The sequence below is a fragment of the Caloenas nicobarica genome, chromosome 4 (genome assembly GCF_036013445.1).
Source record: "Caloenas nicobarica isolate bCalNic1 chromosome 4, bCalNic1.hap1, whole genome shotgun sequence".
NCBI classification, from domain to species: Eukaryota; Metazoa; Chordata; class Aves; order Columbiformes; family Columbidae; genus Caloenas; species Caloenas nicobarica.
In genome coordinates, this window is record NC_088248.1 from 32,990,404 (window position 1) to 33,013,883 (window position 23,480).

Here is a 23,480-nt window from a genome sequence, read left to right on the forward strand (position 1 = left end):
GTAATTTCCTTTTACTTTTAGAGGTAGCATTCCTTTGACTAACAATTTTAAATGGAGATATAGTTTTATAGATCTGAAAGGTATCCAGAACCACACACAACAGTAAATCAGAAACACACGCAACATAAATCAGAAATAGTGTAGTATTTATTAAAGTTTTCAAATGCAGATGTATTTTGAAAAGCATACTTAATTTTACATATTACTTGTCTCAAGAATGACTCTGAGGATGCTATTAATTATATCAAATCTATGTTCCAATTTATTTTTTTGTATCTTGGCCTTGTTTGGAAATTACTTATACTGTTAAAGCTTCATATTTTCAGTTCACATTTCTAGAAGTAACTTTGGGTTACTGAAAGTGACCTCACTGACTTGATGCCAAAGCACATAACTGTTATCTAACTATATCATGAAATAGAAAAGCGTATAGGAAAAAGGACTTAGTTGTCCAAACTAATATTTGAGTTATTAAAGCAAATTACAGCCTTCGTAATCTGCCTTTTGTAGAAAGGATTCTTATTTTTAAATACAGTGCAGTCTAGAACAATATTCTCCCTCTCCCTCCAACAGATACCACCCCAGACATAAAAAGCCAGTGTCCTCGTGGTTCACCTACACAGTGTAAAAAATTTTCTAGCTCAAACTGTGTATATGGGCTAAAATGACTCACACTTACATAGTGTACCTCTTCCTTTTTCACTGCTAGCATTTTGGATCTGAGGAGTCTGCGTTTCCCTATGAACAAACACCTGAAATAGCAACAAGCTTCATGATGGATTTCTTGTTCTCTGTTCGACTATAAATGTGACCAAAACCCAAGTGAAAAGAAAGATTTGGGCTCCTAAATAATTTTGAAAGCTACAGGGTTAGAATATAAAGTGTCTGACCTAAAAAAATGGTTTTAGTGAGTGAATTTTACCTTGGCTTCTCAGGATGAAAGAAGAGGCTGGAAAAAGTCATATATTCTCTAAAGATACAGGATTTTGATGGGTTGTATATTTTTTAAAACAAAGTCCAGGCCAAATTAGTAAATCCTTCCTGCTGTTTTTGTGAGGGAGTATGACATTACTCAGTATTACTTCCTTCGTCATCAGCTAATGGTATTTCCTATCCCCTGATTTTCTACACCTCCTCTTGCAAAGACTACACTTCTTGTAAATCTAACCCCTGTTTAACCAAGATCTGCTGCTTACTTATGCAAGTCTTTCTCACTCAGATCCACACTTTCACACTCAGAATTCTCTTAGAAGGAAACAGGAGTCTCCTTATCTGGATCCTGGGATGATGGAGCTGAATCTTAATGAATATACAAATTTACTATATGGATAACAGAAACTTTTCCTAAAGTTATTTGTAGTAGGAGAAGCTGATGCAAAGCAAACCATGGATTTTAAATAAAAAAATTACTAAAGAAAAATCCTACACTGGCCTCTGTGGGAAGAAAATATTTAAAACAGGTTTTGAAAAAAGTCACTAACAGTATGTCTCAAACAAACTGAGGTTTTTGGCTCTGGAACAGTTACACTGCTTGAACCCCATACTTGAAGATGTATAAATGTACTGTGATTTACTCAACTTCACACTGCAGTCATGCAAACAGCACCCCTCTCAATGGCACTGATAACACTGAACTGCATTGGTGCATTGCCTCCGACAGCACAGCCTTCAGGTATAGTAAATAAATAAAGAGTTCAGTAAGGTTTTGAGTGCAGGTGATGCATAAGCTGATTTTTTTTCTGTATTTACTGTAGTAAATGGAGTTGCACAGAAGGACCTACATCAAATCCAAATACCAAAGAGGCTGAAAAGGAGAGAATGACCTTCCTTTTTGACCTCTTCAAAGACCAAGTAAAGGTTTGTTTGTCTTTTGACTCTTGGATAAATTATGATGCCATCTGTGTGTAGCCACACATGAGCAGCTTTAAGGAAACAAAACACGTGCAAAGCTGCTAGCTTTCTGCTGTTCATCATCAGCTGCAAGAATAAACTGTGGTCAGAATTCTTGAACAAGGACAAAAAAAAAAAGATTTTAAAAACCCCTTAGTTCTCAGAACTTAAGTACATATTTTCTGTTACTAAATTTTTTAAGTATCAAAAGCACCAAGCTGATAAATATTTATTGTTCCACTGTCAACAATAACAGAGACACTGGTAAAATTATTGATGTGAAGAAGTGCTAATCTTTTCCTGAAGAAATAATTCCAAGTGGGCACCGGTTCATTCTGAGTGTACCAAACCGCTCAAAGAATTGCTTTTGCCTCCATTGTGCTTACTGCAGTTATAATTTTAAAGGTTCAACTTATTTCCTCTCTCCACCCCAAATTTTGTCTTCTTTCCACCTGATTTTATGGAAAACTTCAGTTCACAGCCCTTTTTCATAATTTCAAATGTCTTTCATTATGTACATCTAGGCAACTGAGCAAGACATGCTAGAGGACATAGCAGCAACAATTATTAAACTCCCTATTTTTGTTTACTTATACAATTCCTTTTTTTCCATTACATGCTTTCACATTTTCCTAAAAGATTTATTTGCATGCTACATGTTGAATAAAATTCTCCAGGTCAGCTAAGGAATCACGAAAAATATCATTCGTGTCTTGACTTCTGAGAAACTTTCGAAGGGTATCTAAAGCACTCAAAGCCTCATGTTTTGATGGTAAAGGCTGTTCAGCTCCCTGAAATCGATCAGCTTCATCCTCATCTTCATCACCAGCAAATGTTCCAGCTTTATCTGATGCGTCTTCTTTGGCACACATCCTTTTGTTATTTGTGGGCATTTCGCAAGTTACCAAGCCATCATCTAGAGCTGCATATTCCTCCAGAGACAAACCTTCTGGAAACTCCACTCCAGCTGCCTGTGCATGTGCAATCAAATCAAAATCACTTTCAACCTCTGTGTCGTTATCATTTGCCTGGGTTTCTAATTTGGATCCTGCTTCATTGTAGCTTTTTACAATAGTCTCTGGTGCTACTTTCCTCCAGCACAGGTGCAACATCTCAATGGCATTGAGAAGAGTCAGCATAAACTCTTTATTACCTTCTACACAGTCAACAAATCTCTTGATAAGACAGCACCTGTATTTAGCCTTCAGACTTCTGATAGCCCCTTGTTTCACAGCTATACTCAAAGAAGAGTCTGGGGGAGGGAACACCAACTTGACAGACTTCAGGTTCTTTACTTCTGGGTGAGCTGGGAGAGAATCAACAAGAATAACTACTTGTCGTTGCTGTGCTTGAAATCTGTCATCGAGTTTACGCATCCAATGTTCAAACACTTCCGATGTCATCCACGCCATATCATTTGCTTCATAATCCACAGGGAGTGACAACACATCTTTGAAAGAGCGAGGACTTTTGTTTTTTCCTATAACAAGCAAAGGAAGTTTCTCGGAGCCATCCATATTTGTACCCACCACTACAGTTATTCTCTTCTTGCTCACTTCACCTACAGAACAAGTTTCCCCTTTAAATGCAAATGTGTTATGCGGTAGCATCTGATACAACAATCCAGTCTCCTGTATATAAAACACGTTTTTTGGCTGATAATCATTTAAATAATAAGGAAGAATATTTTGGCACCAAAGAGCTGGAGCATCCCCTGTAGTAGCAGCTGCTTCTACGGGATGAGCTCTGAAAACTAAACCATACCTTGACTTGAAACGATCGAGCCAGCCATTACTGCATTTAAAATCACTATGTCCAAGCTTCTGGGCAAAATCATTAGCCTTGAGGCGCAACATAGGACCATTTACTGGCACATTCAAGCACTGAGCAATCCTGTACCACTTCACCAGTGCCTCCTCCAGGTCGCTATAAAAAGCAGTCCTTAGTCTTTTTCTTTTAGGATCAAATCGTAACGACTCAAAGGCTTCCAGAACTTTTTCTTTATTCTTCATAATTGAAGACAAGGAATTCTTCTTTATGCCATACTTGGCTGCGATGTCTGCCTTTTTCTTACCACTCTCCACAGCACTTATGATGTCGATTTTTTCCTCAATAGATATGCTTTTTTTCCTCCTCACTGTCGGTTGGGGCGGAGGGCTCCCCGAAGCCTCTGCCATGGCACCGAGCTCCCTGTCCCAGGCGCGCACACCCACCCCGGGCAGGCACGCTCCCGCTCTGCCGCTTCGGGCTGCCGGCGCTTTCCGTAAGGCTCGTTTTCAAGGCGGTGCTCTGATCTCACGGGCATGGCACTTGGCAGGGGCAGGGGCAGCCTCCCGGTTGCAGCTGGCACACACACACCGGGGCCGCAGAGTTTAATTCTGCCAAGGATTAAAGGACAGCAGGATGACCACGAGCCAGCACTGTGCCCTTGTGGCCAGGAAGGCCAATGGTACCTGGGGTGGATTAGAAGGGAGGTGCTTAGCAGGTCGAGAGAGGTTGTCCTTCCCCTCTACTCTGCCCTGGTGAGACCTCATCTGGAATATTGTGTCCAGTTCTGGGCCCCTCAGTTCAAGAAGGACAGGGAACTGCTGGAGAGAGTCCAGCGCAGAGCCACAAAGATGATAAAGGGAGTGGAGCATCTCCCTTATGAGGAAAGGCTGAGGGAGCTGGGTCTCTTTAGCTTGGAGAAGAGGAGACTGAGGGGTGACCTCATCAATGTTTATAAATATATAAAGGGTGGGTGTCACGAGGATGGAGCCAGGCTCTTCTCGGTGACAACCAACAGTAAGACAAGGGGTAATGGGTTCAAGCTGGAACACAAGAGGTTCCACTTAAATATGAGAAGAAACTTCTTCTCAGTGAGGGTGACAGAGCACTGGAACAGGCTGCCCAGGGAGGTTGTGGAGTCTTCTTCTCTGGAGACATTCAAACCCGGCTGGACACCTTCCTGTGTAACCTCATCTGGGCGTTCCTGCTCCGGCGGGGGGATTGGACGAGATGATCTTTTGAGGCCCCTTCCAATCCCTGACAGTCTGTGATTCTGTGAAGCGCCTCGCCGCCGCCTCTCCGCACCCCTCGGCCCCCCGGAGGCCTCCGCCGGGCGGTAACAAACACCGGCGCGGCAGGAGCGGGGGAGCGGGCGGGAGCCGCCGCCGGCGGGCGAGGAGCGGCGGCCGCGGCTCTGGTTGCCATGGCTACGGCCCGGCCAGGAGGCGACCATAGACATCCCTGCCGCAGCCTAGAGAGGCCGCTGGCCGCCGCAACTCCCCGGCGAGGCCGCCGTCAGCCGCGTTTCCGGCCAAGCGCTTCCGGCTCCTGCTGGTACCGGAGGAGGAAGAAAATAAAACTGGAGAGGGGGCAGTGGCGCCGCTCCGCCCGGCGTCCTCCTTTCCCCCTTTCCTTCCTCCGTCCCGCCCTGCCTTCTCCCTCAGCACGACGCCTCCGGGGCGGCAGCAGCGCCGCCGGCAGGTGAGGGACGGGCCGGAGCGGGCCGCTGGGCCCCGGGTTCGGGTCGGGCCCGGCCCAGCCCGGCGTTCGCTGCAGCGGGGCGGGGAGGCCTCACCTCCCCTTCCGTCCCGTCCTACGTGTCGCACCGCGGGAGCGGCCTCCGCTTCCCCGGCAGCCCGTGGGTGCGGGCAGTGGGCGGCTGGGCCTGTCGGCGGTGTTAGGGGCGCCCGCAGCCTCCAGCGGGGGCTGCCCCCGCCCGCTTCCTACGGCCCAGGGGCCGGCGGCCGGGCGGTGCCCTTGCCGTAGGGGTCGGGAGCGGGGTGCTGGGGAGGGGGTCTGCCCATCTCCTCGCCTGTCTGCGGGGTTCGCGGTGGGGTCCCTGCTCCAGGGGGTGGTGGGCACCCGGAGAGGGCGGGCAGAGCCTGAGCTTGGTAGGAGCTGGGATTCATGAGAGAGAAAGGGAAGGTGATTGTTGGTGGAGGAAAACACTGTAGATATTGCATAAATTTCATGCCCCTGGGACTTATTCCACACCCTGACAATTATTGTTTTAAGTGTTCCAATTTGTCTTTTGCAGCTGGCCTACTATTGTTAAAACATGGAAAAAGTGTGGTGTTGTGTGACGAGCAGATGTTGCATCTGGTATTGTTTACAAACTATAAGCAATTCTTCTAGTGTTGCTTAGAGCACATGTCTGATCTCTCATTGTTGACTGAACCCTCCTCATAGCTTTTCATTTTGCATCCCGTGAACTGGATGTATTTTCAATGTCTTATTTTCACGCTTGGTAGAACTGGCACTTGCAGTCAATGGCTTTGTTATCTAAGTGTTGATTCTCCAGAAAAGGTAAAAAGGGTTCTCTTGCAGAGCTGGAGAAGGATGTCATTTATCAGTGCAACTCCAAAACTAAATAGCTATCTGAATCATGTATATATTTATGTATATACATATGTGCACACACACAGTTAAAATGTAAGGAATAAATAGTACGGAAGAATACTAGGCTGGAAAAATTGTAAGCTGAGGCAGTATCTTGATCAGCTACTTTTTTTCTGTTTTGGTAGAAGTTGGAACCATAATGGGAGCCCATGCTTTAGGTAATCTGGAGAGGAGCAGAGTGTTGAAGTGCCATGGGGCAGATTGATCTGGAGTAGGAAGTGTGGAAGGTTCTGTTCTCCAGTCTTTATCTCCATCATGTTGTGTAACTTCCAAGCATAATTAGATCTTGCAAGTGGAGCAGCCAGGGAATTCAAGAGCATAAAGAGAAAACCGTGGTGTGTTTGCAGCAGAAAATGTTTAATGCAGTTCTTCAAATTCTTGTAAAAAAGCAATTGATTGTGATCTTGTCAAGAATAAGCGGTGGTGTTCTTAGAAAATGAAATCAAGAAAATATGTGTTATCATTATTTTCCACCAGTGCTTGCATTTTATGCAGTGTTATAAAAACCTTTAATTCTTATCTGTCTGTGGAGTAATAAGACAACAATGAAAGTGTGTAATAAACTTTATTTGGGCAGAAGATATCTTGCTTTTACCTTCTTGGCAATTAATATAAGTGAAAAACTTAAGTGAAGGAGCCTGCACATCCTGCTTAGAAAAGCAGGTGTAGTTATTGAGAATCCCATGGTTCTCATTTCTGAGACCATAAGTAATTTAATTAAGTAATGTAATTATGTTAAGAATAAACTCCTTATTCAAAATGAATTTATTGTTGATTACATTTAACTCATAGATGCATAAATAAGCAAATATGGACTTTTCATTAAAAAAACTCAAATTCATAAGCGTCCTCATATAACCACTAACTATAATTGGTTAAATGTCTCTGAAGTCTTCATCTTATAGGAAGCTTAGTATGTTGTTAATAAGTTTTTGGTTTGCTTTACTTTTTACTTTGTCAGTTGAAGAAATGGCATATAAATCCCCAGGACTTAAAACTTGTCTGATTTTATTTGTGGTAAGCAGAATTTAAAATGACTGAGGTTGTAATCTAATATGCATTTAAGGTGTCTTTGCCATGGGGAGAAGATTCTCAGTCTATTCTGTCTCCTCTCTTCCACTCTGGTACAAGTATTTGTGTGGATTTGGAGAATCGGGGTGTGGGGGAAACAAAACCAAAACGCAGCAGCAACAACAACAACAACCAAACACACACACACACAAACAACCAACCAAACAAAAAAAAACAACAAAAGAAACACAAAAATCCATAGGGGCAGGAGTGACGAGGGCAGGGTTTTGGCTTAAATTCCTCTCAGAATATGGATCAGACATGTTTCTTCCACGTAGAACATCTCTGAGTTGTTGTAGTTGCAGTTGATGCTCATGAGTGTCCTGGTACATGGAATTCATACTGCACTGAAGATTATCAAGCTCTTAAAGAATGGCCCTTTCTCTGACACATGCAAGAGAAATCGGGAACTACTGAGATACAAAAAATCTATATGCATTTCTAAAATGGAACCTTAAATAAAAAAAAATATGTATATAGATGCCACGTTTGTCACAATTTCACATAAACATATTATCTTCTGAATCTTTGTAAACATGTAGAAATTTTTCATCCTTACATCCAGCGTTTGATGTTTACATTCCCATTTTTTTGCTATATAATCAGTCATCAGGGAATTCTATAGTTAAACTAGAATATACAGTTAAACTTCTTACAAAAGCCACCTTTAATCTACAGTTTTTACCTTCATATGTTTTAAGGTTGGTCAGTCTGATCTGGCAGAGCTGTGTTGGAAGTGTTGATACTGCTTGCAGGAAATACTGTACAGAAAAGTGGGTGGGGGTAGGTTGTTACACAAATGGTGAATTTTTATTTACAATATGAATTATTTGTCTTTATGCAGTGTCTTCTACATGGGTTTGTGAGATGGTTTATGCCTCTAGATTAGGTTGTTAAGAGTTCTTAAGGCTATCAAGAAAATATTTTTGCTCCTTATAGCGTTTAGTAGTTTTAAACAGCATTGCCATGGTGTGTAAGTTTGTATGTGAGGTACAAACATAACTCCAGGATTACTAATGTGGTAAAACTGAGGTACAGATTCTCTTAACCAAGACTGCGCTGCATGATGAATTTATCTTCTCATTTAACCAGCAAAGAAATCACACTTAGTCTTCTAGTCTATAATGGAAATTCTTTATCTGCTCAGAAGTAAGCCCTTAAGCATGGAGGTGGTTTTCAACCACAAGCAGAGTTTGGGCAGGACTGTCTGGGAAAACAGCACCTCTGCTGTATGGTCTTTCATATTCAAAAGAATTACAGAAAATTAAGAAAGATGCATAAAGATGTTATCATTCTCTCTGAAGTCCTTTGAAATTGACTTTGTATTGGTTGGAGAAAAATCAAACTTCATTCAGTGAATGAATTGTTTTTATGGAGAAAATCTCTTCTTGTACATGTTTGGCTTTCCAAAGTAAAGTAATAGGTTATCTAGTGTAATATGATTAACATGTTTCAGTTTCTCAGCTTTTGTGTCCTTATTTTATTTCCCTTGTCATGTGAGCTGCTTACCTTATTAATTATTTGCTTTAATTAAAATGCTTTGTAGCTTGGGAAACGGAAATACAATATAAATAGTTCTCTCTATATAATTTTTCTTAATCTGATATGTGGCTGAATGTGTATAAAATGGTGCAAGACTTAATTAACTGAAGTCATGTGTGATTATACTCAATACTGACAGGCTCTGTTTAATTTTTAATCATTGTCTCCTCCTCTCGAACAGCTGAGTGAATTGTAATGTCACCTGTAGATACCAACTGTTTGAAATCAGATTTAGATGCTTTTCTTATTTAAGATAAATTAGGTAACTTAGCTTTCGTGATTGCTCTGCTCAGAGTTGATTTCTTGTGTGTGTGCTTAGTGTTACTGACTTTCATGAGATCTTTTTGAGAATAAAATGAATGAGATTCTATTTGTAGTTAACGGACTGAACAGCTTACTAGATTCCAGTGGCTTAGCATCAATAGAAACTTGCAATGTTTGGATAAATCTCATGTCTTAACAAAATTGGATCTTTGTAAGGGTAGGATACAGTCAGTGTGTTATTGCAGGTGATAGTAAATATCAGCTGCAGAACCTTGTTTGACTTACTGGGTTTTATGTTGCAAGCTTAGCTGTCTGTGCAGGGAAGGTTGCTTTGGCAATGGGAGTTTATGCTAGACTGTGTTCCTAGTCTTGGTTAATTTTGGATAGCTAAAAACCTGGTTGTCATCAAAAGGGAGAGGTTTCTCTTTGCTTTAGCAGAACTTGTAAAATAAATGTTTTCTGAAAGCCTGCTTTGGTTTCTGTAAGGTGTGGCATCCAGCTCTTGTCACATCAATTAATGCATGCCAAACCTATTTTATTTTCAGGTATGTCAGAACGCAGCAATGAATCCACAACACTTGATGAATCTCATCCAGCTGCAGAAGAGGTCCAGTCTGACCCTGAGGTGATTGGGTGATAGTTTGTTACTGTAAAATCAACCAATCCCAGTAACAGTTTCAGACTGCCAAAAATTCTGGTATACATGGCACAGTGAAGTTAGTGTGGGGATATGAATTTATGCATATTATCTTGAATGGCTGGGTTTGGTTTTGAGATGCTATTAAGAGCAATCCAATTAGTTCATAACAAAGGATTACTTCAACCAGTAGTGTTTTGCTGTGCTGTGGTATTTGTTTTGTAAGCTGAATAGATTTAGATGGGGTGGAGTCTGAAATATGTAGGTGCTGCGGGAAACAAGAGTTGGTACTTAAAAGGCAGCAGTTTCTGTGTAACCTCACTGTAACAAGGCATTCTGTCTGCTAGTGCAGTGGTGAATCTTTTCTCTTGGGAGCAGATACAGCTTGCATCTTCCTAGTGGATAAGTCTGTGACTTTTTAAAATAATGAACAAATTCCTCAGGTTCTCAGTAATACTTAGCCAATTGGATGTGTTTGGGAGTCTGTTTCGGAAAGGTAAAGAGTAAATGCTTCCCTGGCTGCTCTAGAGTGAGAATGAAAAAACACAATGCTGACTTTATGGCTATTAGAGTTTCAGTACTAGTGAATTGTTTTTAAACTTTTATAAAAAACAGAATAGTGATTCCACAGATATTTAGTGTATCTCTAAATCTGATATTTGCAAACTAAGATGTGCTAAAAAAAGTTACTAAAGGATTAATATATTTTTCTATATAAAATATCCTTCATGATTTTCCATAGTGCTTATTTCATTCATGCCTAATACATCCATGCAAATTTAGGAACTTTTGTATGTACTTTAGAGTCTTCCTACATATGATAGATTTTCTTCTGAGGATGCAGTTTATTTATGTACTTGGTTTAAATCAGCTATGGGCTGCACTTGCCAAAGGGACACTTCAGTCAGCAATCATACTCACTGTTTTAATGGAAATATTGTTGTGATTTGGTGTCTCAGTTTTCTGTCAGATCAGCAAGCTGGCCAGGATTATGTGAGGCTGCAGGAACATGCATACAGAGGCAAAGAGAAATGGCCAGTGGTTTTGGCAGTAGTCTGCAGCTACAGTATTTTGAGATACTGCACTGCTGAAGTAAGCTGGTGCTGTGGCTGAGAGCAGTCCTTCATTCTGAGTAGTGTTTTATTGCATGATTACCTCCTCTGTTTTGTAGGCACAAGAGCTGGGGCTGTATGATGAACTGTACTGGAGAACCGATTTGAGTGGAAAAATGACCCATCCCCTTTTTGGGCATAGGTTGCCTTCTTTTAACCTACTTTGTTTCAGCTATCTTGTTTGCTGTACAAATACATTGTTCTGGCCCAGGGAAGAGGTGGGGGAAGAGATAGGGGTAAAGGGCAAAAAGAAAAAAAAAGGGCAAGGACTTGTTCTTCTTAGACTGTTGACTAAAATGCAGGTGGTGATTTCTTGTTATGTCTGAGCCAAATTAGCAGTTCATGCCACTTCCCTTTTTCAGCTGCTCAGTTCCTGTCTATAGTACTTGTCTGACCTCATTGCACTGAAGCTGTGGGAAGTGAACCTGGTGAAAAGGTCTGTTGTCAGACTAGTGAGCTGAGTCTGTTTACTGTGCAGTCAGGTGAGTGGCAGGGATGTGTTGTGGCTGGGAGATGGGACACTCTGAGGCTCACAGTAGGAACTGGAAAAGGGGTGTAGTGAAATGTCCTTTCAGCAATGGGAGATGGTGTTTTAGTTCAGACATAACATGAAACTGAAGTTAGCAAGTAATTTTTTGCTTTCTCTGAAGTGAATACATAGAAACACCTAAAAAACCCTGTGAATTGCTTCTAGGTGTTTTTAGATTCCATGGGTTATCCAGAGAAGTTGATGATTTTTTTGTTTTCTAATATATGTATGTATTAGAGACATATGCATATGTGCAAGCATCTATATATCTGAATAAATGCATAAACATACATCAATGTACAATATCAGCAAAACGATTTGGGATTCTTGATTAAAAGCACTCACGCCAAGTATTTGTTTTGCCTTTAATTAAATTTGGAGATGCAGTTCTGTTTGTGACCCCTGCCAAATGAAGCGTATCCCCTGACAGTACAGGACTTCCCCTTGACACTGTGTTTTCTGACAGTTTGCAGAAAGAAGAATGAAAAAGCTGTATTAGCCTATGCTAATGTTTTGGTATTGTGCAAGTAGCTGTAACAGGCTGAGCATTTTGAAAAATATCTCACTTTACTGTGTCAAGTAGAAATATAGTTCCTAGCACTCTTGGAGTTTAAGCAGATGTGAGATTCAGAATGAGCTTAAGAAGCTTGAGCTATTGGACAGATTTCCTAAATTAAAATCTAATATGGCAGGTAACTAGCAACTCCTTGTGAGGAGCAGGGAGTTGGACTCAATGATCCTTATGGGTCCCTTCCAACTCCAGGTGTTTTGTATTTTATGAAACTGAACAAATGATTGTTTTAAAACTACTCATAAACATAGACTTTTTGGAGTACTTCAATATTTTCATTTACTTAAAGGCTATGAGTTTTGAGTTTGTTCTGTTTTATGAAGAATGACCCCCAGAAAAGCTGTTCTGTGTTGTAATTGTGGGTGGAGACTGGACTATATGGAGAATTTGGGATGCTAGGCTGATGTGAGTATATGGCATGGCAGCTACTCCTTCCCAGTGCTGAAAGAAGGCACTTACTGGGTCCTAAATGAGGGGGACTGATAGAGGAAGTTAGTGTGTTATAAAAACACATTTTCTTGAATTTCTAACACGCTGACTTTTTTTTTTACATGATTTGAAATCTGTTCTCTGTGTATTTAGAATTTTTTCAAAAGCTGTGCTTATATCTTTAGCTTCTCATTTCAGGGAAGTTTCATAAAGCATGATTTTTGAAAGAGTAGCTTTCAATTCAGCTTTGCTAAGTTGTAGAGAAAGTCTTAATCATCAAAAGGGGAAAATGTGTCACCTCAAATGGTATTTTGAGTGTGCATCCATGGATTGTAGTTCAAGTGTATGGTTCACAGAGTGGCCTTTCCTTGGCCTTTTTCTTTCCCTTCTCCCTATGGGAAAAAGGCAGCATTCACTCAAAACTTGATGGACTTCGATCTCCTTGCCTTTTTTTTTTTTTCTTTAATTTTGTGGTGGTGTTTTATGCTGCTAACTGAAGAAGCTTATGCTTTCAGAAATGTAAATCAGTTTTTATAGATACTAAATGAAGTTTGAGTAGTGAGCTCTGCTTCAAAAGACCAACAGAAGTGAAGTCTCAGTAGTTTACAGTCTTTGGAAGAAGTTATGATAACAAGGCTTTGAAAGCCATCTAGAGTTAGAGGAGCACATTTATTGGAGCCCACAGACAGTGACTAGTCAGAAAAACAGCTTGGGTGGCTTCGAGGTTTACTAAGGAAATTAAACTCACTAATGGAAATGAAGTGTTGATAGGTAGAAGTGGGGGAAATACCAGCAATGGGATATGACAGGTGTTGCCACTGAGAATGATGCAGGTGATCCTGAGTACCAGTAAAATTGTTGTGTTGTATGGATATTCTGTAAAAGCTTCACATGTGGTTGGAGAAGCTGCTGGTGCTTCAGCCTCATCTCAGACTTGGCCTCATCCTGACCCTTTGAGCTGGTTCAGTTTGATTTTTGGAGCTTTAAGGGAAGAAAGCATCTATTCTCAAGTACCTGCTGATGGTGTACTGTGTCTTGCCAGTCTTGCACAGGGGCATGGGCTGGTTTGATGACTTTGGATAACTTTTATGTAGGTAATTGAACAAACACTGCTTTGGCTGTGTGTTGATTTTTCTACTGTTTACACTAAAGTTGACTAATGAAGCTGTCTTGCAGAGTTAAGGCTTGCTTTTTGAGAGGGTCGAAATTTTCAGTCTCTCTTAGTTTCAGAGCGTGTTAGAGTGCCTGTAAATAGTGTGCATTTCTTCTGAGGATGGCTCTTCTAGGTTATACCTTAAGTCATTCTTGAAAGCAGTGGTTTCACAGCTGCTACTGTTCATAACACAGCTGCATTTGGAAACTATCTTTGATTCTTGATTTGCATTGGTGCTTTTAAGTTCTTGTTCCTGCATTTCACTTTAGATTTACTGCTTTTGACTGAGAGTTGCATACCAACAGTTTAGTCAGAAGGTGGCACTGTATTATGATAAAATAAGGAAGTTAAACGATTTCCAAGTTTGGAACAATTGCAATTTTTTGGTAACATGTTAAAACTCGTCGCACTTCTCTAATGTTACTTGCTGATCGTTAGATAGTGCAAGTCTATTTATTTATTTATTTTTAGCCAAGCTCACCTTTTTTTGTAGTTCAAGATATGTAAACCGCTCTAAGGGTCAAGTACATGTAGAAGATATTTGTCTGGCCCCACATGTCTCGTTTGTGTCTGATACCCTCTCACCCCCCCATATCAATGGGTTAAGTCTTAGTGTTTCTTTTCTCTTAGATGTTGAAGTTTTGAGTTACTTCTCTCTGAGCTGTGCTGGCATATTAATGTGATTTGGGTATGTGATTAAATTAATGTATACAGACTTAGTACATCAGAATATTGCCAATAGGAGTTTGAAGTAAAATCAGCTGTTATGAAACCTGCATGTCAAATATTTTCATATAGATTGCTCATTGGAAATTTAAGACAACTACTAACCTGTTTCATCTTATACTATAGGAAGGTGCAATGGCTCAAGAGTCTCCCAAAAATTCAGCGGCAGAAATTCCTGTGACTAGCAATGGACAGCTGGAAGATTCTCATGAGCACAGCTTTAACAGGGTGAGAATTTTCTTTGCTGTCTAACAAGATACCATTATCAGAAATGCTAAAGTTACAATCCAATGCGTAGCAGACTTCACTTGATGTAGTTTTCTAGAGCTTTAATGGAAACTCCTTTGAAGCTAATAAATTATTATTAAAGTTGGCATAACATAATGTGATTGCACATTGCAGTAACATTTTTTGTACAAAAGGCACATTAGTAATGACAAATATTTCTGAACATGAAATAGTATAAAGAATTTGGTGCTCTGTGGTGCACAATCAAGTGTCTATGCTTCTACGTCCTTGTTTCTGATCCCTGAGGATACTGATTTTTAATCTGCCAATTTTATTCATAAAACGGGACAACAAGCATTTTTAAAATACAAGACTTAACAGGTCCTGTGAATTCAGGACACCAAATCCTACATTTTTTTTTAATGAATAAGTATCAAATTGTTTGAAGCAAGTTACTTCTAGGGGGTATTATTTTTGAGGCAACATGGCTGGAAGTAAATACAGTCACATTCCGATTCAAAATTGTAAGCAGGAGAGAGGTAAGTTTTTCTTGTCTAGAAAGTGGAAGATTACTGCTGTCTTTCTGTATGATGTACAGATGAGATTTATCGTAATCCATCTTATTCGTTGTATGTTGAAAAAAAAAGTTATACTTGATCATCTGTATGCAATTTTGAGTTCTTTCCTTCAACCGATGCATTGTACTCTCGGTTTTCCTTGTGCCTGGCTGACCAGCAGAGGGCGCTGTGGTACAGCCGATGGAATTTGTTGGGGCTTCTTTGGTTTTTATTAATGCTTCTCAGCTGGAAATACGAAGACTAGTTATCCGCATTTGTTTGATATCTGTTGAAACTTAGATTTTTAAGGAAATCTCTAAGCTGTAACAGTCCCATGCTGACTTGTAGTGCAGGATTATTTCTGAAAGAAATACTGAGCAGAACTTCAACATTTTATTCTCTCCTATTAAAATACTGATTACAGGGGGTAACCTTCATAAGTTTAAAACCAAATTACATATACATCCTGAATATTGGTAAAATCAGCATCTGCCTCGTTTTGTCTTCTAGTTATAGCTTTAATCTAAAAACTTCAAAGCTGATGAATTATTCTTAAATTTGACTAAAAAAAAGCCAAAGCAGATACTGCACATTGCAATAACTTTTTTGCATGAAAGGTATATTAGCAGTGGCAAATTTTTCTGAATGTTAAATTGTGTAAAGTACTGAGTGCTGTGTAATGCACAGTCAAGTGTATAAGTTTCTAATTATTGACTCTAAGCCTTTAGGATACTGATTTTTAATCCAGCAATTTTATTCGTGAAACAGGAAAACATACATTTAAATATATATTAAAAGTATAGTTTTAAACATGTGTTTATTATTGTTATAAATGAAAATGTTATTTAAATATGTAAAAATATGTATTTTTAAATTATTTCAAAATAAAATACATACTGAAAACAACATCTGAGACCATTTGACTATGATTGGAGGGTAGTTGTATAGAGAGCATGGCTGTGAAAAGATGTATAAAACTTCATGAGATGGAAATACATCCATATTAGAGCTCTTATTAAAAAATACTGTGCTTATTACTGGGCATTTTTTCTACTTCTGCTGAATGGGCCATGATTTTTTTTATGAATAGCACTGTGATGAGGGAAGGCTTGTGTTCCGTATGATTTATCATTCAACTAAGATCTACCAGTAATATAATGTAAAAATTAAGACAATGTTTAATCAATATTTAGTTTTAACTTTATTTCATAAAGTTGTACCTATATTTAGTGGAGACAACCAAAATACACCTTGAAGTGGTAATCAATTTGGGTTCATCTGGAAGCAGAGAAACAGATTTACTGTTTTTTAAGCCTGATGACCTTGATGCTGCTGTGACTGGACTGCTGTCTAAGTTATCTATACTTTACATAATAATTGCTCCTTCAGTGTCCTGCATCCAATACTTATTAGTTACAGTAAATGGAACTTGCATTCTTGTTGACTGGGTCAGATCTCTTCTGCAGTTAAAACATAATCACCATTTTCTGTGGAAAGTTGAAATGTTAAGGTAGATTTGTTTATGGCCACATATAAAAGTTGAAGTAGGTTTTTGCTGGCATACTAATTATTTTGCTGGCCAGGAGTTAACTATATTTTGAAACTTCCACTTCCACAAAAATGGGTCCAATGTTTGGTTGAGTAGCAGAACATTTATATTATGCAAGCATAGTTGTGTTTGCTGCTGTAATTATTTTCACAATGCTTATTCTGAGATCAGTGAAAATGAAGTGCACTTCAAATATTTTTTTGAACTGTCTTGTACAAGTTAACACCTGTATGTGTGACCTGAACTCAGAATATGTGATAATCAAGACTTGTTATAAACAAAACAAACTTCTTGGAATTAACATCTAGGTCTGTTTACTAATCTGTTAGTCTCAAATTCTAATATTTAGCTGCTATTCATCTTGCTTTATGTTTGTTATTTCTAATGCTTAATGCTATGCTTTCCCTTTTTTTCTTTGCCAGGTAATTTTTTGTTTTAACCTAAAGCAATATGCATTGCACCACGGTTTCTGTGCCAATTTTTCAGGGGTCTTTTTTCTTATCATCTTATGGAAATGACAAGCCAAGTATTGTTTTTTAGGAGGTTGCTTAAGAAAGGGGCAAGAAACCATTACCACTTTAAGTTGTACTGTAAGCAGAGTGCTCATTAAGAGTATGTGACCACAGCAGAGTTTAGAGCACTCAAACTCCAATGTACTGATTTCAATGACACCTTCCTGGGAAGCTGCGGAACAAAGTTATTTTAGTTTCTTCTTTTCTTATTGTTACGATCAGGGAACCATTCATCTAGATGTTGTACAATTCAGATGCAAACAATAAAACATCATTTATCCTGTATTTTTTATTTGGTCTTCTGCAGCTATTTTGTGACAAACACTTGATCAGCCTCAATTGCATATTTTTGATAGATGGAGTAAAGAGAGAGTTGTTCTTTAATTAGAAAATTAAACGTCCCTCTAGACTTGCGTTCTATTTAGCGCTTCCATCAGACCTCATCCATAAGCTGCTCAGGCATGAAAATGCATATTTATTTTCCACCAAATGCAGTATTTGTATGTACTCAAGCATGAAAAGTACCTCATTTTGCAAGGCAATGCAGTGCAAATGTATTTACGTGGAAGTGGCAAGTAGAGTTGCTTGCTCTTTGAAAAAAAAAATGCCATTAGTTGTGCAGAACATCAGACAGCATAGATTGCCATAATAATTGCCAGAAGGAAGCGTATTAGTTCTAGTCCTGTGGGAACGTGATATAGCTCTACTTGATGCATCTTTTTGGTTCCTTATTTTTAAGAAAAATAATCAAGAGCATATTTATAAGGTAACTCAAGTGTTTGCCTAACTGTAAAGTCTCATTCAGAAATATGCTGCTACATTCTAATTATGTCTGCTTTGTAATAATAAGAAATGCCTCTGGAATTCTGACAAGTTTTGTCTCGCCTGTGTGATGGATGGAATCTTTTTTAAACTAAAAAAGCCTATAGCTTCAGTTGTCATTGGATGAAATGCCTGATGTCCTTTCATTAGGAAAAAGCTTGACCCAGTGACTTTCAGCTCTCCCAAGCTCTGCTGGAACTCCCTTGAGCTTTAAGAACTTGGTGTGTAGAATCATTTGCCAATGTTTGGATGTTTGTTAGCCTATCTTAATAACAGAGGACTTCAGCAGTTCCAAATCAAACATGTTTTTCTTACTATTTTGTGCAAGAAAACTTAGCAAAAGGAAAAAGTCCTGCTGGTTTATATTCTTCACTGGTTTATTTAATGTGTCACTGACTTCTAGAACACAGTTTTCCTCCTATGCTATTGTAATTATGTGATTGGAATAGTGGTGTTTTAATGTCACTGGGGAGATTGGGAGCTAAGGACTGTGGGAAGGAGTGCGGAGTTATGTTATTCCTAATTCAATAACGTGTTAGTGTGAAAACTGCATAGGAATAAATGAAATTAATTAAAAAACGTGTTTGGTCTGCCTATAAAGGTCTTCAGGCAGCTGTAAGCTACTTGTTATGTTTAAACTATTGTAGTAAATCTATATGAAGTTCATATCAGTCTGAGTCTCTGAAATTGTTCCAATTGTTTCCTTTCATTTTCAGTATTTGGTCTCTTCTCCTGGCTCTTTTTGTACTCCCACGGAGACAAACCCTTTATTAAACATGTATATGATACCAGTAATAAACTTTAGGCTGCAAAAGATAAATTAACTTTGTTGTGAGTCTTCAATTTATCTTCCGAGAACTGCAAAATAAGCTCTGGGATCTGATGAATCTGAGTGCATGGGTTCAGTATCTTGTTCTGTTATTTTATTGCCAGACTACACAAATAGATAAAGTCAATTCTTTTTTGTCTTTTGCCTTCTGAAAAAAAATATGCCAACCTTGTCACTCACATTCTGCCTGAAACACCTGAGTTCATCTCTTAGGTTTTGCTGTATTGACTGGCAGAGTTAGATTTTACTTTGGGCAATTATATTTTAATTAATGTAGACTGATCTAAAATATCTTTCTGTGTCGGTTCTAGAAAACTGGTTTTAGGAGATGAAATGAAGAAGACCGGTCTTTCTTTTTGTTGCAAAGTGGTCTGCTTCGTACAGTCTTAAAAAATAAAAATACGAAAGTTAATGATGAGAGTAGAAGGGAAGCTAACTTAAGACCGGTTTGTGGTATGACATTAGGTAAGTCATAGGGCATGTAGGAAAAGAAAGGGTCTTCTGAGTGAAGAGCGATGTATTGGAGAGTAGAAGAAACGTGTCAGTCCATGTTTGCCATTTCAGCACAGATTAAAGCCTTCAGCTCTTCTCCCGTTTATTTTTATGCTTGAATTTATATTGATGTGGGGATGTAGTGGCTTAATTCATGGAAAACAGGAGCTGAGTGATATAATAGAGCAAAGAAGAAGAAAATACTGAATATGTACAAGGACCTCCACTTGCACGCAAATTAGGGTGCGAAGTAGAAGTTCAGAGCCAGTTATCTGACTGGGTAGATGTTACATCTATCTACATAACATTTTGTTTCATGGGACTTGTAATCTTTGAAACTTTAGACTGTGAAGTTTACAATAAGATGTGTTGCAAGTTTTTCTTAAGGGTAACTTGAGTAGTTTTATTTAAAATGTTATCCATCATTAAAAAATAAATGAGCAAATCATTGTTCCTTGTTTAGTTGCTCCACTTTTAATGGACTCCTTGAACTAGCTAGTGCTCTGGGGTTTTTCAAACACCTTTATTTGAGGTAGTAAAGGCAAATAAACCCAAATCTTTTAAGCTTACTGTTGGTACTAAGCAAAAAATAATGCTTAGTCATGCATTAATGATAGACTGACATAACTAAGAAATTAGTACGATGTTGTCTGCTTCTTAGTTTCTACTCAGTTTTGGCCAAGCCAGTTGCTTTGGCTCCTCCTAAGCTCTGAGTGACTTGGCTGTGTTTACTGTCTCAACAGGATTGATATGTCAAAAATTCGTACTGGTTGTTCTAGATAATCTGTATAATAAACTGAAGAATATCCCTGTTAGACTTGTATAAAGAAGGCTAACCTTACTAAAATATGTTTAGTTTAATATGGTGATTTGAACTAATTAAATGGGATTTTAACAAAGAGTTAAAGTGGTTTAAATGCTCTATACAATATAGGCTTGCACTGTTTTGACTAGACCAAATTAAGCTAGTACAGCTGTTCCATGTATCTCTATTTCATGCTTCTGCTGCTTTGAGCTTTTAGCATGCCAAATGACTGAGGATGGGATAGGTAATCCAGCCTTTCAGCTTCCTGGGAATCTTCTGAGTTGTAGGGCTTTTGTACCTCTAGGTCTTAGTGAAGTCACAGTATTAAAATACTTCTGCTAGATGGTAATTGCATAAACTTGCAATGGTTTTCAGCCTGATACAACTGAAAATTATGAATTAAGCATCTTTTTTTTGTGATGGTGATCCCTTAAAAGATTTGTGGTTTTTGAAATGTACCAGCAAATTTTGATAAATTCTAAAGACTTTATTTCCTTTTTACAAAGAAGGGGGGAAATCCCTTTTGAGTTTGAAAGCAGATCTTCTGATCATCAAAATCTTCCTCTTAGCTAGAAGAGCAACATGTAATCAAAATGTAATCACCTTGTTGTGCTTGGGGAATCTGTCCTCACTCTGCTGGTGACAAAAAAGAAAGCTATTTATGTTGCCTTCTTACCATTCTAAAAATCTCCTTAAGTACTCTCATGCATTCTCTTAAACATGAAGTTTTGTGCATGTCTTTTCTGACTCTAAGGCTTATCATTCTTTGTAAATTATCGAAGGAATAGATTGCCTTGTTAGAATGATTACAGGTTTTTTGGGTAGCTTTTTCGTTATTTACACTTGGGAAGCGGGGAGGGGAAAGGGCAAGCACAATCAGTTGCACGAATGACATGTTAAAAATTGAAGTTTATGTGCAGAAGCTTGTCTCCACTGAACTTGCATGTTTATAAACAACAAAAAGGTAGTCCGTTGGTGATCACTGACTTCTTGGTGACAATTCTAGTCATGTATAGATCAACAAATGGTAAATCTTTCTTTTAAATTCATATGTAAGGATATCTTTCTTCAGCAGGGTATATTTTGACTGGTTAATATAGGTGTTTAAAACCAGCTTTGAATACAGTTCTTTACATTGAACCTTGCCTTTTTGCCAACAAAAAGGGTGTAGATATCTTCAAACAAATGTGTTTGTGTACATATACATACATATGTATATATTTATATAAAACCCCCTGATGTATATATACACAGTTGTAGATCTTAATAATTGTCATGATCCAAATATCAGGTTTTTTATTTAAGAGAAGGATTTGTTGTAATATTCTTATTTATTTAACTCTGTAGTTTATTCTGCTTATGTTTAGCTTCAAATTAGAATTAAATTGAATATACAGAAGTAGTACAATTGCTTAAGTTTATATCTAAACTTCTGTCTTTACAAAGCAGATGTTATGCATTTTAACCTTAGATACAGATTATTGCTGAGATTCCTATTGCAAACATGCTTAAGCAGGTTAGCTGTCTACATTTCTCTGGCTACAGATTTAGATATTTCTGAAAACTATACAATGTTCCAAGGTGCCTTCAGGAAAAGAAAGAAGGATGGCATGTCCATTTTGTTAAATCAGTGCATCTTGTCCTCTGCAATCTGGTTATCCTTTTTCAAGTCTCTCTGCTTTTTCAGCTCCTAGTGACTTGCAGCTTTGAGTTAAATGGACTCTGTCTATTAGCCAAACAAAGTTGAAGCAAAGGCTTTCTAGCATACCAACAAATGCAAGTACTTAAATGGAAGCACCAATGTTAAGTCAGTTGTGAAGACTGAAAACAGTATGCATCCAGTGTTGTGATAAGGCTTCATTTGTGAAATCAGGTTCTGCATGTGAGGACTATTTGTTGTTCATGCTGTTTATTTTTACTTTACCTTTTCTTTTTTTGGTATAATGCTTCAGCTACACAAGTACAGCGTAATCTATAACTAAATAGCCAGTCTATGTGAGTGAAAGTATGGCTATAGGAATTGGTTACTCTGATTGCAATAACATCCTGGGTTTTTGACGTCAGCAAGATTTCTGTTCTGCTGGAATTCACATTTGTAGCTTTTCGTTTTTTCTTTCTCCCAGGAATTTCTCTTAAACTAAAGACAACTAACTAAATCTGTGGGAATGTGATCCAAAGGCACTTCTTGACAGTCGGAGTCTCTGGGCAGTATCATTCCTATGCACTAGCTTGCTTCTGGTTTGTGGATTGAGTGACTACAGTAATATGTCAAACGTGGATTGGATTCTAAAGGTTCATAAATAGTTACTGCACACGTCCAGGCACTGACATCTTAAAGCTATGTATACTACTTCTCTGCAAATTTCACTGTTGCTCTTCTATACTTCATCATCCTTTTTGCCTCTCTATGGAAGCAGAGGTGATGCAAAAGAATACCTGACTCCAGAAACTACCAGTTTTGCAATTTCTAGATACTTAATTTTTTGAAGTGTATTTGCCTTTTTGCTTTCATTTCCATTCACTTTATACTTTTACAATTTAGTGGTTTTAAATTGCTTTGAGTAGCCGAGCTTTCTTTAAAGCTCTAAGTATATGCCATAACACCAGAGGCTTAAACTTCAGTCAGATGGCTGGAAATATAGTCCGGGAAACCTTTGGGAGAGACAAGATAGCAGAAATGGGCAGTTGGATGGTATCTGAGTTATGGCGGACAAATTCGTAGTTAAGCAATAGGCCTGCACTGGGTTGCTGTGAAGACTTCAGTTGACTGAAAGTTTCTTGTAGTAGTTAATTTAGCTCTCTAAAGTTAAACAAGGTGATCTGAGGCAATTTTAAATTAACGAGTTTCAAAAGCAAATGGAAGTAAATGGTAACTTTGTGCTTTGAGCACTTGTGTTGTAGAGAAGGTGCTCAGAAGGAAGCTGTTGAAGTGATGCCTTTCTGGATGTTTCTCCCATGTCAAATATTAAAGAGATTTAATGTGTAGAAATTAAGGATGCTGTGAATTTTAAAGCTATTTCCTGCTTAGAATGAATTTTTTTTTAATCTTTAAGATGATAGTTGCTTCTACATTTTTGTTTGTAAAATGTTGTCTTCTCTTAGTCTTAGATCATTCTGTATTCCTGTCAGTTTAACTAGACACTTTATTAAATTGGTATGGTTGTTTGGACCAGTGTCAGACCACATAACGTGATGTTATGGGCCACATTTTTGGTAACTGCTACAACATCCTGGTTGTTCATCAACATAAAAAATTCTAGAATAAGTACACAGGCTATACTTAAAGTGTTTCTCATTCATTTATATTTTATTTGTGCATAGCAGTAGAATGCTGTAGCACCAGTGAAGACATTCTAGGCTAAAGGCAGAATTGTCT

General features: G+C 38.5%; 2 protein-coding genes across 5 annotated transcripts in view; one reads left to right on the plus strand and one right to left on the minus strand.

Annotated features, from left to right (window-relative positions):
- Positions 1-205: 205 nt before the first annotated feature.
- Positions 206-4,174, minus strand: TIGD4 (tigger transposable element derived 4). Its single transcript, XM_065634237.1, has one exon. The coding sequence runs from the start codon at positions 4,065-4,067 to the stop codon at positions 2,532-2,534; it is 1,536 nt and encodes a 511-aa protein (XP_065490309.1). The 5' UTR covers positions 4,068-4,174; the 3' UTR covers positions 206-2,531.
- Positions 4,175-5,196: 1,022 nt separating this feature from the next.
- The window catches only part of ARFIP1 (ADP ribosylation factor interacting protein 1), a 44,069-nt gene continuing 25,785 nt past the window's right edge, over positions 5,197-23,480 (plus strand). For 3 of the 4 annotated variants that reach the window (XM_065633557.1, XM_065633554.1, XM_065633555.1), the window contains exons 1-3: positions 5,197-5,358; positions 9,699-9,778; positions 14,437-14,538. In XM_065633557.1, the coding sequence (XP_065489629.1) occupies positions 9,701-9,778; positions 14,437-14,538 (180 nt within the window). In that variant the 5' untranslated portion in view covers positions 5,197-5,358; positions 9,699-9,700. The remainder of the gene's footprint in view (positions 5,359-9,698; positions 9,779-14,436; positions 14,539-23,480) is intronic. The other variant, XM_065633556.1, reaches the window with a different exon arrangement.

What these genes read in the sequence shown, in the direction of transcription:
- TIGD4 (XM_065634237.1), bottom strand. Translation starts at nt 4,067, where the DNA reads ATGGCAGAGGCTTCGGGGAGCCCTCCGCCCCAACCGACAGTGAGGAGG.